Raw genomic sequence first — 15372 nt, 5'->3', positions numbered from 1 at the left:
TGAGGTGAGGTCAGTTGTCCAAGCTTGTGTAGCTAAACCAGCAGAGACTGCGGTAGGGTCAGTGCAAGTCAGACTGAGTCTGCTGAAAGGGATTTGAGTTTAAATTTGAGTTCAGTTATCTCTGGGTGATGCGCCCTGGTCATTTCCTTGTGTCCAAGGCAGAGGAGGTTTTAGCTATGAGAAGTCAGGCACTGTCTACCACACCTGGTGCCAGCCTCCTTAACTTTGTTTGGGCTGGGGACATGGGCTCTGGGTAGCTGGAGCAACCCCTGGGCTAGCAGTTCTTCCTGGAGGGGCCTGAAATTGGTAGCTGAAGTTACAATCATTGATTTTGCTTGGAAAGGATGGCTGGAGGAGGGCTGATGTCAGTAGTAGCTCAGGCTGTCATAAATGAGCCAGGGCTTAGGAGCATTGTAGGCTCCATAGGTATCTCAGTCACTCTGCAGTGCATAGGTTGGAGTTAAGCTTACTGGGAGTGTCAGGGAGTAAGCGCTGAGGTGTTGATCCCAAATTATCCCACTGATGTTGGACTTAACATGAGTTACATGGAACAATGTGAACATTCCTCTTTCACAGAAGTTACTGTGCCAATGCACTGCAAATTGCAGAAACGGGTTATTTTCATTCTAGACATGTTTTTGTGCTACTACACAGCCATGTACTGTATCTGTGCTAGCAGTGGTCTGTACGGGGTAAGATAAACTTGTCCAAAGAGAAGTTGTTTCCCTGCGATTCTAAACTTCAGAGTTGGAACAAGAGCATTTTGCAAACCCAACTCTGAGATGCTAAGGTCAGTGCTATTTTTGTTTACATGCCTACACATTCTTTGGTTTTGCTAACCACATAGCTGAAAATGAGCCCAAGAAGAACTTAATCCATTTAGCTATTTTTATTAGTGTTAAGGAAACCAAACAGCCTTCATTTAAAAAAAAAAAAAGCAACATATACACACAGCCAGTTAGCTAATATTCAATAATGCTATGAGCCATCTTTTAGAGTGATTGTACATAAGAGCAGATCTGCCCTTCAACCTTAAAGCAAATTCAAGTCCTTCAGGAGCTATTTTGTGTGGGTTCTTTGCACTATTAAGCCATGAACTCTCAGCCCACCCTGTAGAAATATGGAAATGCTACACAAGCTGTTAATCATTCTGTCAGAAGGTGGCAGTGGATTTCCCTGTAAGTACTGAGACACTGATTGCAGTAGAGCAGGCTGAAATAGACTGCAGCTAGAAATCCATCCTTCCTCGGATAGAAATCCATCCTTCCTCAGATGGAATGTGGCTTTTGAAAGGCAATTCCTTAACGTGGAAGTTGTCCACTCCTCTACCCTCTCAAAAAATACTGATCTTGGGAGAAAGGCTAAGACTAAAAGCATGCTGATGAGCAGATTAAGCAGAGACCCCAGTGTGGGTCCCCATTGTTCGAGAGCAGCACAGGGACCCAGCCCAAGCCATGCATATGATTTTCTTCCTTACAGAGGTGAGAAGCAGCCTGGAGTGAATGAAGAGCCTTGGGGATATACCACGGCAGTGTAAGCCCTGCCACCTACAACCCCTTATTTCTGTGTTTGAAAAGCAATGCAGCAGGTGTGGTTTCACCAAATTTTTCATCACTACTTCTACACTAAAAGTTTCTATTAAAACTGAATGTGTATTTAAGTTTAGCCAGGTGACACTAATTCTTGAAGTGTGCTATGAGGAAAAAGACTTCAGAGCCAGGGCTCAGAAACCAGCCAAGCTGTTTAGTCTACCCCAGTAGTGTTAAGTACCAGTTGCAACGTAGGCAAAAAGGCTTCTTTGGTTGATACGATTGCTTCCGTTAAAGTAATTCAGTTTTCTGTTAAGTATGCCACTATGAGCCCGCACAGAAGCACGAATGCCACTAGTTATGCTTACCCAAGCAAAATGAAATGACTGATCCCAGCAGTTTACACGTGCCCCTGGGTGTCCCACTACCTTCCTCCTGCTGTGGATGAGGCACTGGAGAACAGAAGAGCTGCAGGAAGCACAGAGGGATCCATGCTCTGCTCCATCCCTCAGAAACAAAGGTGCTTTAATTTACATCCTGGCATGATCCATGTCAGCCATGGATCAGCTTGCAGAGATAGAAGTAAACACAGTCCTGTAAAGTTGAGTCATGGAGGTTGCTCCTCTACCAGTGTGTTCTCTGGGTAGAACATGCCCTTTCTTAAGTAAGGCATCGTTTACATGGCTTCCTAGATCTAAGTAAAAGGAAAAATAACTGATATGTTTAGGATTCTAGCACTACTTCTCTTTTAGTGTGTTGGCAAACCCTCTCACGCTGCTATGCATGTGTTATTACTGCAGTTTCATGACTTGACACAGGTGAAGTCAAGGCTCTGACACAGAGTCAGATTCTATACCTTTAGCCAAGGGGAGCTTTTTCAAACTCCTGAGTAGACATTTTTCCTACATAGTACTTCATTCTAGCACACAGTCCCTTTTTGAAAGTGAAGTGATTTCCAACACAAGTGAGCAAAAAAAAAAAAAGTTCTAGGTTTCTTTTAAGTGGCAAGTGCAAGTGGCTTGTATCATCATCTAGCCACTGAGAAGGTTAATTGCATAGGGGGCCTTGGGTGTTCTTCTGTTCTTGCTTAAGCTTCCTCTAGTGCTACAGTACTAATAAATTACCCTGGAGAGAAATAAATAAATATGTTGGTGTCTCCCAGACACTGTAATGGGAATCCAGAGGGTTTCAGAAAAGCTGTCCTGGTGGTCCTGGGAAAGTAGTTGGCGAAAAAAACAGTCCCTATTATACAACAGTCTGTACAGGGGTGACGCACTGTGCGGGAGAGCCAGCTCTCTCTGAGGACGAGGTGGAACGGTTGGTGATTTCTCGCTGCAGTTCCTCCACTTTCTTCTGCAGCTCAGCCCGCTTGGCAAGAAGCTCCTTGTAGCGATTGTGGACAGGCTCCTGCAAGGAAACACCTAGCTGAGTGCTGGAAGGGAAGCATGGAAGTAAGAATCTGAAACACACAGCGGTGTCCTTGGGATACTCTTCCTTTACCCAACACATGTAGCTACCGTAACAGTGGCTAAACAAAACTTAGTGTGTATTTTGAAAGAGGGCAATTACAGAGCTCTGATCTCTGACATTTCTGGGGGACTTCAGAGCTTTGGAGAAAAGAGCAATATATATATTTTCTAAGTATTTTCACAGTCCTGGCTGTTAAACAGTTAGTACTGAAAAGCATTTGTTGGGCTCCAGATTTGCAAAACTTTGTTAACTGCAGTTAGATATTGAGGAAGAATTTGTATCCCTTCTATCTAAAAGTGGTTTTAGAGCCATCTTCAGACTGCTCGTCTCAGGTGCCTACCTTGGGGGAGCCAGTTCTGCTCTTACCAAAGTTGCAGCCAGACCCCGTGCCTGAGGCAGACAAAATGAGCAGCAGGTTCCTCCTGCCAGTATTCTAATTGCAGCCCCAAAGCTCTGATACCCAAAGAAGGCTCAGGGTTTTAGGGCTTCTGTAAAGAAAAGACGCTTGGATACTTTTGCTGCTACTCAAAACAATTTTACAAATTGCTGAGCAGCTTCAGCTCCTGCAGATTGCACAAGGTGGCGATCTCCAGCCAAGCAACAGCCAGCTTTAATGCTGCTCTTTCCATTTGCCTGCATTCGAATTTAGGCTTTTGTTTTGAGATTTAAGCGGTGGCAGCTTAAGTTTGAACATTACTTTTCTTGCTTTAAAGGCCTGGAGCTCCACCATGACAGCGTTACTGCTAGCACAGAGGGAGAGGAAAGCAGAATCCTTGGAAGAAAGTGAAACAAGCCTGGTACCTGTGGCTTCATCCTGGGGTTCCAGCGGATATAGTAGCCGACCCACAGCTCGAGGTGGCGCATGCTCGCCACGGGGTACAGGACGTGGTTGGAGTAGCTCACATACAGGGGGTTAGTGAAGTCCTCGAGCTGGCTGTTGATGTAAGACCAAAGTGACACAGTCTTTTTTGGAAGGCCCTGCAACAGAAGGGGTAGAGGAGGATTTATTTCCCATATGAAGACGAGCATTTATCTACAAAGCGTTGTGAGTACTTACAACAGCATATACACATGCCTGTCATTAATACAGATCTGATTGCCTTCGTGTAGCTTAAAAAAAAAAAAAAGCACTCTTCTTTTGATGTGGTTTCTGTAATCATAGCACATGGATGCCTGCAGGCAGGCACACACACATGTGCCCTGGCACGGCAACACCCTGCTCCTAGCACAGCCCAGGAATTGCCACCAGTGCAGCAAGGGGACACCACAGAACTGGTACGTGAACCCTCAGTGCCTTGGTTAAACTTCACCTCTTTAAGGAGCCCCGGGAGGACTTGCTGGAGTATTTAATTGGAGGGGAAAGAGGAAAAAAACAAAACCAACCACTGCATTTGACTCAGGCCCTGATGTAGTGGAGTAATTAGGCCTGTGACTAGTCCCAGTGAAACGGAGTTGAAGGGCTTCATCAATTAAGTACTCCACTAAGCTCAGGCCTTACAAGAAAAACAAAAAGCAAAAATCCAAACCCACAACCAGCAGGCAGGTTTTCATCTCTGGAAATCACAATTATTCAATCACTGTGGACTCCAGAGATACAGCGACTCTCTATAACACTACCGCTTCGGTATTGTAGTAATTTTATTTTAGTTTAGTTTTTAACTGGTGTGGTGTCAAATGCAATCACAGCAGGCCCACACAGCACTGTCCTCGGGGATGTTAGGCTGCAACCTTTCAGTGATAAAATCCTTCATCCTCAGGTAGGAGAGAGAATGCATATCACTCCCTTTCCTTCCAGGTCCCAGCTGGGGTTGAGCAGGGCAGTGAATGAATGTACCTGAATGTACACATCTACACACAACTCCCCTGCAGCTAGTCACAAACAAACCTAAAGCAGCCCGCAGGGCGGAGCTGGCTGATGGAAGGACCTAGAGGCATGTCCTGCCTTGTACGTGCAGCAAAATGCAAGCACAGCAAGAACACAGATTGAGGCCTGTCACCTGCTGTAACCTGTGTGTACACATTGACCATGCACACTTGTTAGCTCAAACCAACCTAAAGGGAAGGTTTATAAGGAAATCCAATAAGGATTGGATATAAGGATATCGGAATAAGGAAAAGGGAGGGCAAAAAAAAAAAAAAAAGCACCCTACCTTCACCTTGGAGAGAAGCAGTCTTACCTCCTTCACTCTCTGCTGCTCACTGCTGCACAGGAATGTCCCAAACAAACAGCTGTACAGGTGATCCAGGATGGTTATCAGGAAGTACTCATTGAACTCAAACGCTGTAGGAAACTTCGGACAAAAACAGAAAATAGGTTGAGTTGGGGTTTTAGAACAGCAAATCGCAAAAAACAATCTCCCACTCTGTGGTCCTAGTCTCATTACTAAAACAGGATTTGTCTCTGTTCTCTGGCTGTCTGGATACTCGGGATCATATTTGCTCCTTCCAGGAGCAGGAGTCTCTCTTGGAAAGCTGCTTTACATGTACAGAGAGGATATTTGAGCAAAAGCCAGAGGTCTGAAGGGTCTGACCGCTGTGTTTACACACACTCTGTGCCCCTTCAAGTCGAAGCTTGTTTTCCCCCTAATGACCATGCAATAAGACCATGGACAAAAGGCTGGTGCATATGTGAAATAATACATAAAAAAGAAACCTAAATTCCCTGGCACCAAAAGGAAATAACCTGTGTGCCCAACAGAGCGCTTCCCAGAGGGAAGAGCGGGGAGGCACCACGCAACACCGCCCAGCAGGACGAACGGAGGCGTGCGGACGGGGCCGTGGTTGCTGTTGAGGTACCATGCAGAAACGATCAGGCGTAACAGGGAGAACTGGCGCGCCACGAAGGGGCAGAAGGAATGCATGCAGTGCATTGCGTGTATGTGCAAGATGTGCTGGGCAGGTGGAGAGGGCAGCTGGAGGCCTTCTCTGCCATGCCTGATCTCAAGTGAGGAACTCGGCTCCTGGCTCTGTAACTCAAGCATGAATGAGGAGCAACGTGTTTGCCTTCAGATGTACTTTGTGGAGACGTGTGCCACCCAGCAACTTACCTGTCTTGTCATTTGCCAGACACAATCGATGAACTGGAGGAAGACAGGAGAGCGATCTGCATCTGCATGATTCTTATCTCCATGGCCAACTCTCTGAAACAGAGCAGGACAAAGAACACGAGTCACTCAGGGCTTCATGGGGAAAAGGTGGGGGTCTCATCTCCGTCACCCAAGCCTGTATCAACAGCTTTTAGAAGGTTCAAATGAATCTGGATTTTGCTTTGTCCTCATTAGTGGGTAAAGGAGTAAATGATAGCTACTCCCTTGGTCTTTGAAGTGAAATTTCTTTATGGGGATATTTTCATGTTAAATTAAAACAAGAGTTGTTTGAGTAGAGGCTCCAGATGCTATGCTGGCACTGATTTCAGTTAATAGCTCAAGTTCAGAAGGAGGGGAAGAAAAAAGAAAAAGAATGCTTTTTGCTTTGGTTGCAGCTGTTGTCCTGGCTACTTCAGTAGTAGGGCGTGCTGGATCTAACCGCTACCTACAGACACAGCGCGTGGTGATAACCATCACGCAACACCTCGCAGCTTCCAAGCCCTGTACAAACAGTAACCCAGCCCATCTCCTGCCACCTCAAGAGAGGCAATTATGAAAGGATCCCCAGAAGTAGGCCTCCAACCCCGACCATGCTGTGTGGCCTTGGATAAGACATGTAAGGCAAGATTCCTTATTCCTAGGATAGTACATTGCTGGCATGTGTTACCCGTGAGCCCTCAGCACTGTACCAAGACAGAACAAGAGCACGTAAGTAACGGAGCAATCCCCTGCCTCTCCTGTAACACTGTTCTGTTAGCAGAGCAAATTGATATCATCTCCTTTTTACAGACTTGGAAGCTAAAATGCTCGTAGTTCAAAAACCAGTTAACAGTTTTGCTGAGGCAGAACCTGAGTTACTTGTTGCCTCAGTTATCCTACCTTCTTTGGAAGTGGCGAACAGCATTCGTGCACACAACCCACTGTCACTGCATACACTGTAAGCAGACTTTGTTCTGGCCCTTGCCAAAATTAAACAACCACAAGAGAACATCTATGAGCAAAACACGATAGGAAAACACGCTGAAAGGTTACTACTGAAGTGCTCTCCCAATTCCCATCAATGCAAATCGTAACGAACAGCCAAGCCACAGGTTGACAAAGCTGCCCCTCTGAAGACTCTAGGCACTCATCCACAAACTACTCAAGCTGCTGGTCCTTTGCCTAAAAAATTAACAAGCCTCCCCAAAAACAAAATGTGCCCAAAGAAAATGTGAGATCAAGGCCACCAACAAAATCCCCAGCCTCTTCAACACGAAGGTATTTGTTAGATGACAGTGTCCAAGCAGCTTTAGAAAATGGACTGAACTGAAAAAGCCAGACAAAATACCCCAGTGGTCCCTGCCAACTCCCAGCAGAAATCCTTATGATTTCAAGGTGAGCAATAACTTTCTGTTCAGTCCCTTCCAAGAGGTAGTAACTCACCAGCTGAAACCTGTGGCCGAAGCTCAGCCACTCCTTCTCCACTAGTACTTCAAAGCCCCTGATAGTTCGGTAGTAGCCATCTAACATGAGCAAAGAGAGGGAAGTGAGCTGGGCTGTCCGGTCCCAACCATCGCTGCAGTGTACAACCACTGATGTCTTCCCTGACTCCACCTTGTCAGCGATCCGAAGGGCTCCAGCAAGAATGAGCTAGGACAAGAGGAAAAAAAAGAGAAAAATATCTTTGGAACAGAAACTATGCATGAGAAATGGCTAGTGACAACACAGGGCAAAACAAGGGCTCTGTCTGCCTCAAGGAGCACGGTAAATCAGTTCCAACTACTTCATAACTAGGACAGCAAATGGGTGAGCACATTTTTTGTTCCAGCAAGATGACAACACATCTAAACCATAATGGAGGCACAACTCTAAAAGAGCCCCAGCACTAAGTTCAGTCTCTGGACAGGTCAGGATTTGAGCCCAGGAGCATTCTGTGTTTGAACATGAAAACAAATGGTCATTGCTTTGCAACTGCTCAACAAGCAGACTGGCTCCTTTCTGCATTAACAGGCAGACAGTGTGATCTGCATGTTTGTTAGGAGAGACAGAGCTTAGTTTGAAAGCCAACATTTGTAGAAGCTGAAACATTTTGCCCTGGTCATTCTGATTCTGCTTGGATTCCTGAAAGGCTGAGGGGGCAGAACTCCCAACACCTGCTCATCTAGACCAGGCAGTAATACTGGGATGCCACGAATCCCAGAGTGAAGAGGCTGGAAACTCTGGGACTCTTGTGCTCTGCCAAGGGTTTTTATGATTACACATTACTCAGGAACACACTTCACTTTGAAAACACCACCTTTCAGTATTTCAAAACCTCCCTCTCATTTCATTTCCAACCTCTTCAAAATTCCCCATTCCAGGAAACTGTGGTTTTGTAAATTTAAAATTTCCTATTTAAAAGCAACATTTTTAATCCTGAAATTTCTTATTAATTGAAAGTCTGTCACTGGAGTAAGCTCTGGATAATATTTGCCAATGAACAGACTGGGAAAACCTGTGACTACTCAGCCTCATCCAGCGGATGCATACCTTGATATGCTCGAGCCAGTGAGTTGATTCTAAATTAGACAGCCAGTGAGTCTCCTCAATATTGGGATACACAATTTCTTTCAGTTTTCTCAGCGACTCTCTCATGACATGAATATTGTGAATGTCCAGGAACACTAATTCTGCATTCTGATAGGCATCCTCGCTCTCATAGCCTCCTCCTTTAGCCTGAAGAAAAAGAAAATACATAGAAAATTAACTAAGTGAAAGCATATTTGATACCTGATCCCAATAGTTTGTCCTGAGCAGATATCAGCTGACAAAATACTCCTGTGACTATGCTATCTAAAGCAGGCAGAAAACATTGGATTTATCTTACAATTGAGAACAAATATGTACATGGACACACTTTGTCTCTCTTTCCTGTGATAGTAAGGAATGCTATAACTTTTACTGAATAATATCACATTACAAGCTTTCTTTTTCTCAGTAATTATCATTTATCCCCATTCAAGCTGCTAGCTCATTAGATTCACTACTCTGTCATTTACAAATTTACCATTCTATTATAGAGGAGTATATCCCACACACTAACTGCCTTTCCTAAGTAGTGGGAAAGTAAGAAATAATTCAGCATTAGTGCAGCAAAGCAGTTCTACCATTAAAACATGGATTACAGTGACTGCATGAGACAACAGCAGGAAGGACACAGTGACATTCCCTTCTCAAATTAAAGATCATGATGCCGTATTTTCAGATGTGCTGAGCATCTCCTGCTCCCTTCAGGGTTAACAAGGACGGAGTCTGGTACAGCCAGAGGAGGCAGTTTTTCAACTTACGTGGAGTGAAGAATGGTGATGTACATGATTCAGCATGCTAGAGTCTCTCTGGCAGATACTACTGACCTCAGCAGCCTGTGTCTTTTTAAGCCACCTTGTTTTTTCCTCTTCCAAACTCATTTCGATTTATGGATTAATCCAAATGGACCTTTAGCAGTCACGTCGACATCTACTGCTACCCGTACAGGTGTAAAACTGTCTAGAAAATCTTGTCTAGCAAATCAGATCAGCGTGTGTGTATCCTCACTGGAAAACTCGTTGTGATCCCGAGGAATGATCTGAAATGTCGGTGTGGTGTGCACTCTAGATTCCTAGCTTTTCACAAAGGAAAGAAAAAACCTTACCTTATTGGCTACAGCATTTACACTAGGCCTTGCATCAAATATGAAGATTTTATGGGACTGAGCATTAGAATCCATGATGGCTTGAAGGTACTTTTCATCTTCCTTGCTTCGTTTGCCACTCACCCCCACCATTGGCTGGCTACTGCGAGTGATGGTTGCTTGACTTTCTGGGTGAATCCATGACAATACCTGTGGAAACAAATGAGAAAGAAATGAAGGAAAATATGGATTCATTAAACCAGTGAAGTGTTTTACCTGCAATGGCTTGCTCTGGGACCCTGCCATACATTAGTTGGTTCCAAAAGGCTGGAATCCATTAATTTGTGATTGAACGAAACTTACTGTACTTATTCATTCTGGTTACCTTCCCAAAGTTGAAACAAACAAGAGGTGATTGAACAGGCTTAAGTCAGAACGTTTTCCCACTGTTGTATGAGTCACAAACACACCTTCTCGCTCTGCAGTCTCTGGGCTATGTCTTACCCCATGTTACACCATATAAAATGTAAGCACTTTGGGAACAGATTTAATTTTCTGTAAGGATGAGAAGTAAAACAGTCCATTTTCTGTTACTGCTGAAATAAACATCACAGTGATGTCATTTGTCTTGGTTTGATTTAATAAGCATTTTCACCACGAGTATCCCTAAGTATTCCTCTATCCAGAAAGTAAGAGCACGCCAGACAAATGTCAACAACCAAACAGGACTACTCTGCATTTCCCAGGAACTGAACTGAGATTCAGTCTGGGTTGTGCTAAGCTATCTTATCTCCTCATTTTGGTTTAGTCTACATCTCTTTCACAACAGTAGTTGCAGCAGATAATGCTGTTTCTAACTCCTCAAACATGCTCCTGTCACTTTTATTAGCCATTGACCATTTATTTGCTCCCTGGAATCCACTCAGCCTGATCTTGGCATTATTTATGGCCCAAAGGTATGTAACAAAGCCACACTAAAGCAGCTCTCTTGTTGCACTCACTGGTATCCGTCCTCTTGATCTGAAAGATGCTACTCTTTTTAATTCTTCATCAGGAATGTTTACGGGCACAGCTAGAATGGCAGGGTAGGTATCACACAGCTCATAGCGCTCGTTAATCTTGGTCAACCTCCAGCTTTCATTGGGAATTCCCTAAAGAGGAAACAACAGCAGGTTAGCAAACAAATTCCTCTGAGGTCTCGGCACAGTCAAATCCCAAGACTTGAAATTCAAGGCAACTTTTGTTAATGAAGGACATTTAGGGCTGGAGCCCAAGACTGCGTTATGTTGGTAACTTGCATTTCAGAGAAGTAGATGTTTTGCTCAGGTCATTTAAGAGAACAAAAATTAGAAGACTGCAGGCAGGCTTATCCGTGGAAAATGGACCGTGGACACTATAGATGAGGCGATCCCTTCAGAGCTTCTTTAACATAACTCCTGTTCTCCCAGTGCTTACATGAGGGCCAGGAGCAGGGCAGAACTGGTGGCTGACAGCCCCGCTTCTCCCACAGCACTCAGCTTAAACGTGGTGAGCGGCAACTGGAGACAGACAGCAGAGTTCCCAGACAGGATGGAGGGGAGGTCAGAAGGGAGAACAGGCAGTAGAACACCTCAAAAATCAGTGCCAAGGGACATAAAGAGACTACTGGGTCAACAAAGACTTTCCATTTGTAAATAAGGACTATTGTATGGCACAGGGGTGTATCAACTGTTATTTGCTCAGGGGCATTTTGTATAGGAAAGTAGCAAAGGGTACTTCTCTTTTGGGCCTTATTCAGTGCTTGTAGCACAGCTGCACAATCCCCTAAAACCACCAATAGCCTCATAACTGTGTGTTTCCAGCTGTGTCTGTATGTGATCTGTACAGGGATGTGTACCTGCAGCGTTCCTGTCAGCCTAAGCTATGTCAGTCTGACTCGGGCTGGGAGAGGCACACACTGACCTCAGCGTGCCCTAGGTGAGGAGCAACTCACAGCTTCCCAAGCAACGTCCTCCAGGTAACTCCTGAAGCACAACAGGATCCTGAAAAGCTTCTGACTTCGTTTGGCCAACGCTGGGAGGCAGCAGAAAAGAACAGCCCTCTGCATGCCTGCACGGAGAGGTTTAGACACATGCTGGGGGTGAGCACCGACACCAAGCATCTCTGGGAGAAGACACACCTACTACAGCTCCTCTGTGCAGTGAGTATGGCCAGGGCGTTGAGCAGAGAGCCTGTTTTAGAGGAAGATCAGCTCTTAATATACGCTTTTGCTCTAATAAACACTGCTTCACTTTAAGGAGGGTGGTGGGAGGCTGATTACCGCCGTCAAGGCTCCCAGGGGAAATAAATGACAAATCTAACCCAGGTCAGATGAGCTGTGGTAATTCGGACTGACCCACCCCCACGGCAGGCAGTTCCCCACCGGAGCAGGGAGTCATCCTGTCAGAGCAGGTCAGGGACAGGAAACTGAGGAGGCAGAGGACAGACCTCCTGTCTCGCATTGCTCACACCCAGCCTGTGAACCACCCTGGTCCTGAGGCACGCCCTGGGAAGGAAATGCTGCTACAAGGAATTAGCAGAGCTGCCAGGATCACTGGCATCCAAAAGCATCTGAGAAAAGCTGTTTTTGGTGCTGTTTGAAACCAAAGAAGTGGCAGAAACCTTGAATAAACTACACATACACACAGCCCAAACTTACTGATAGGTATGGGCCCTGCAAGACCAACTGCTTTTGTTTTAAAGTGTAACTTCATGAAAAGTGTTGACCTCAAGTGCTGTGTTCAGCTTTGGGCCCCTCAGTACAAGGACATCAAGGCCCTGGAGTGTGTCCAGAGAAGGGCTACAAAGCTAGTGAAGGGCCTGGAGCACAAGTCCTGTGAGGAGTGGCTGAGGGAACTGGGGGTGTTTGGTCTGGAGAAGAGGAGGCTCAGCAGAGACCTTACTGCTCCCTGCAACTACCTGAAAGAACGCTGTGGGGAGCTGGGGGTCTGCCTCTTCTCACAGCCAGTGATAGGACTAGAGGGAATGGCCTCAAGTTGTGCCGGGGGAGGTTCAGGTTGGAAATGAGGAGACGTTTCTTCTCAGAAAGAGCAGTCAGGCATTGGGATGGGTTGTCCAAGGAGTCACCGTCCCTGGGGGTGTTCAAGGAAAGGTTGGACATGGTGCTTAGAGACATGGTGTAGTGGGTGACACTGGTAGTAGGGTGATGGTTGGACCAGATGATCTTGAAGGCCCTTTCCAACCCTAATGATTCTGTGATTCTATGCTCAGCGTGTGCTGTGCTGTACGTAGTAAGGCTGAGACCTCCTAGGTCCACCAGCTCTACAGCCAACCAGGGAACAGCAGGACTCCTGCTCCTGGGCGATGGTGCAGTGCAAGGATCCTGTGCCAGGGAAAAGCTGGCACTGTCCATCAGCAGTGATCAAACAGATTGCTACCTGGAAGCGAACTAACAGTAAATGACTAAGTTGTCCTCAGTCCTATCCTAATGAGTACTGTGAGAAACTAAGTTGTGTTTTTGCAGTAGATAACTAATTTTCTGTATTCCAAGGTAGCTGTGTAGTCATAATAAGGAGAAATGCTAAGTAGATAAGTGGACAGTAGAAGGCCTCCCTGTTCCAAAATAAGGTGGAAGCTTGAGAAAAACAGGATGAGCAGTGTGAGAACAGAAAAACAAAGATCACAAGTTCTCAAAACATAAGAAAGGAGAAATTAAAGGGTTGAAAAAAAAGAAAAATTGTACATATATGGTATAGAGGAGAGTTGAGTAGCTTGTGAACCTGTAGTACTCAGCCAATGAGGAAATGGGGGAGGTGATCAGGCGTCGGGTAATAGGGAATAAAAGGTTATGATTTGCTTACTAAAATGCGCTCCTGATTGACAGGACACCCGCCATTGCAATCGCGAATAAAATAGCTTCACAGAAGATCCTGTCTGAAGAAAATTGAGATGTTTCTCACAGTACTTGACTGTGCCACATCCATCAACAATGCTCAGAGATTTCACCCCCTCCACCCCCAAATTTGAAATCAAAACTATACTGTTGGCACAGTCTTGGCAAGTGAAATGGGCTGACAAGCAGTTGCATGGAAGAGCTTCCTTTCGTTCTACTGATGCTCACAGAGAAGATGAAGCAGTCAGTGGCAGTGCAAAGCATCCTCTTCACAACACTGGGCAGGATGGCTTCAGCAGACGCTGCTCAGTCCAGAACTGACACCTCCAAAGTTCCAGGTCTTGCTGCTGCCACTCTTGCTGCCACCATGACAAATCCAAATGAAATTCTTCCTCTACAATATCCCAGACCAAGAAAATCCATGACAACCTCCAGAGAAGGAAAAGGGTGTGTGTCACTGAGGTTGTCACTTTGAGTCACAGGGGATGTCTGCTTTCCCCAGCACAGGAGCCTTGAATCACAGCACCACCCAAAGAGGACTTTGGATTCAGATCATGACTTTCTCTAAGGACATGAAGCAAGCAGAAATAAGCAAAGTGGGCTGGAAGAGGAGCTGAATTCACATCTTCCCAGGACATTTGCTATGATGCGGTGTAACTAATGCATTTATTTGTGTTGCTTCAGATTTGCACTTTCTCCAGCTGGAATAAATAGAATAAGCTAAACATGATGTGAGGAAATACCAGTGTGCTTTATATAAGATGCATTGCACTGCTTCTTGGTAAGTGGTAAGCACCCAAAAGCCTACCATCAAGTCAACCCAAACCGTTACAACTCAGGAATCATCTGAAGGCTCAGGACCAGCACCAGGAGCAGCCATTTATGCACCTGCAGGAGGAACCCAAGCATGCCTCACTAACAGGGTACAGCGATCCAGAAGCTGCTGGGGAACGTGGCTGCCAAATAACCATGTTAGTTGGCATGTTAGAGACTGAAGCTATGCCTGAACTCACAAAGAAGTTGCCCCAGTGCTCAGTTACCACAAGTAACCACAAAGACACAGCTATAGCATCATCTCCACGCACAAAGCAGGCTTGGTTTTCCTCTGGCTAGTCGCTCCTGCCTTACTTCAGCCACCCAGTTATCACTTGACCTACATGCTGCATGCCTTTTGGAATTCACTTTGTCCACAGGTTGAAACTGCTGGACAAACCAGCACAGCACTGAAATCAGCACCTTGCAAAGCACACAGATGTGTTTAAATTTAAGCAGATGACAATCTTTCATTGACAGGATAAAAACATCATGTCCTTGCCGGGCAGGATCTCTCTGCTGGACCCAACCGACCGATGCTGAGCTCAGCCGCACAGGTGCACCCTGAGCTGCAGTACACAAGGCAAGGAGGACCCTGAGTTACAGACCTGCAGTTCCCTTCCCAGACTGGTTTTGGGCCATGAGATCCCAGGAGGCTGAGCATATTAGCTCAGGCACTTCCCTGCACCAATAGAGGCTACAGCTGCCAGTGCCGAGCTGGCCCCTCTGCCATGTGCTCAGCCCAGGTTGTCTCCACTTGTCATGAGAGCTGTGACCTGTTTTGCAGAAGAGACACACCTCGCATGAGCAGAATCTCAGTTAAACTACGGGACATTCAACGATTAAATTATCATTTTTCTCTCCTAAATTGTACACACCATTTCTCTGTAGGTCTCTGTTCTCATGCTTTAACTCCCCCACTCTGGTTGTGAACCAAAGCTTGCCACTTCCAGCTTCTCTTCTAAATAATTCATT

General features: G+C 45.7%; 1 protein-coding gene across 3 annotated transcripts in view; it reads right to left on the bottom strand.

Annotated features, from left to right (window-relative positions):
- Positions 1 to 2024: 2024 nt before the first annotated feature.
- The window catches only part of MTMR2 (myotubularin related protein 2), a 59021-nt gene continuing 45673 nt past the window's right edge, over positions 2025 to 15372 (bottom strand). For all 3 annotated transcript variants that reach the window (XM_035328393.1, XM_035328399.1, XM_035328410.1), the window contains 8 exons: positions 10715 to 10864; positions 9735 to 9923; positions 8594 to 8779; positions 7508 to 7714; positions 6047 to 6139; positions 5177 to 5290; positions 3801 to 3977; positions 2025 to 2936 (listed from right to left, as the gene is read on the bottom strand). In XM_035328393.1, the coding sequence (XP_035184284.1) occupies positions 2775 to 2936; positions 3801 to 3977; positions 5177 to 5290; positions 6047 to 6139; positions 7508 to 7714; positions 8594 to 8779; positions 9735 to 9923; positions 10715 to 10864 (1278 nt within the window). In that variant the 3' untranslated portion in view covers positions 2025 to 2774. The remainder of the gene's footprint in view (positions 2937 to 3800; positions 3978 to 5176; positions 5291 to 6046; positions 6140 to 7507; positions 7715 to 8593; positions 8780 to 9734; positions 9924 to 10714; positions 10865 to 15372) is intronic.

Source organism: Oxyura jamaicensis, chromosome 1 (genome assembly GCF_011077185.1).
Source record: "Oxyura jamaicensis isolate SHBP4307 breed ruddy duck chromosome 1, BPBGC_Ojam_1.0, whole genome shotgun sequence".
NCBI classification, from domain to species: Eukaryota; Metazoa; Chordata; class Aves; order Anseriformes; family Anatidae; genus Oxyura; species Oxyura jamaicensis.
Note: the sequence above shows the minus strand (reverse complement) of the source record. Positions and strands in the feature narration are given on the sequence as shown.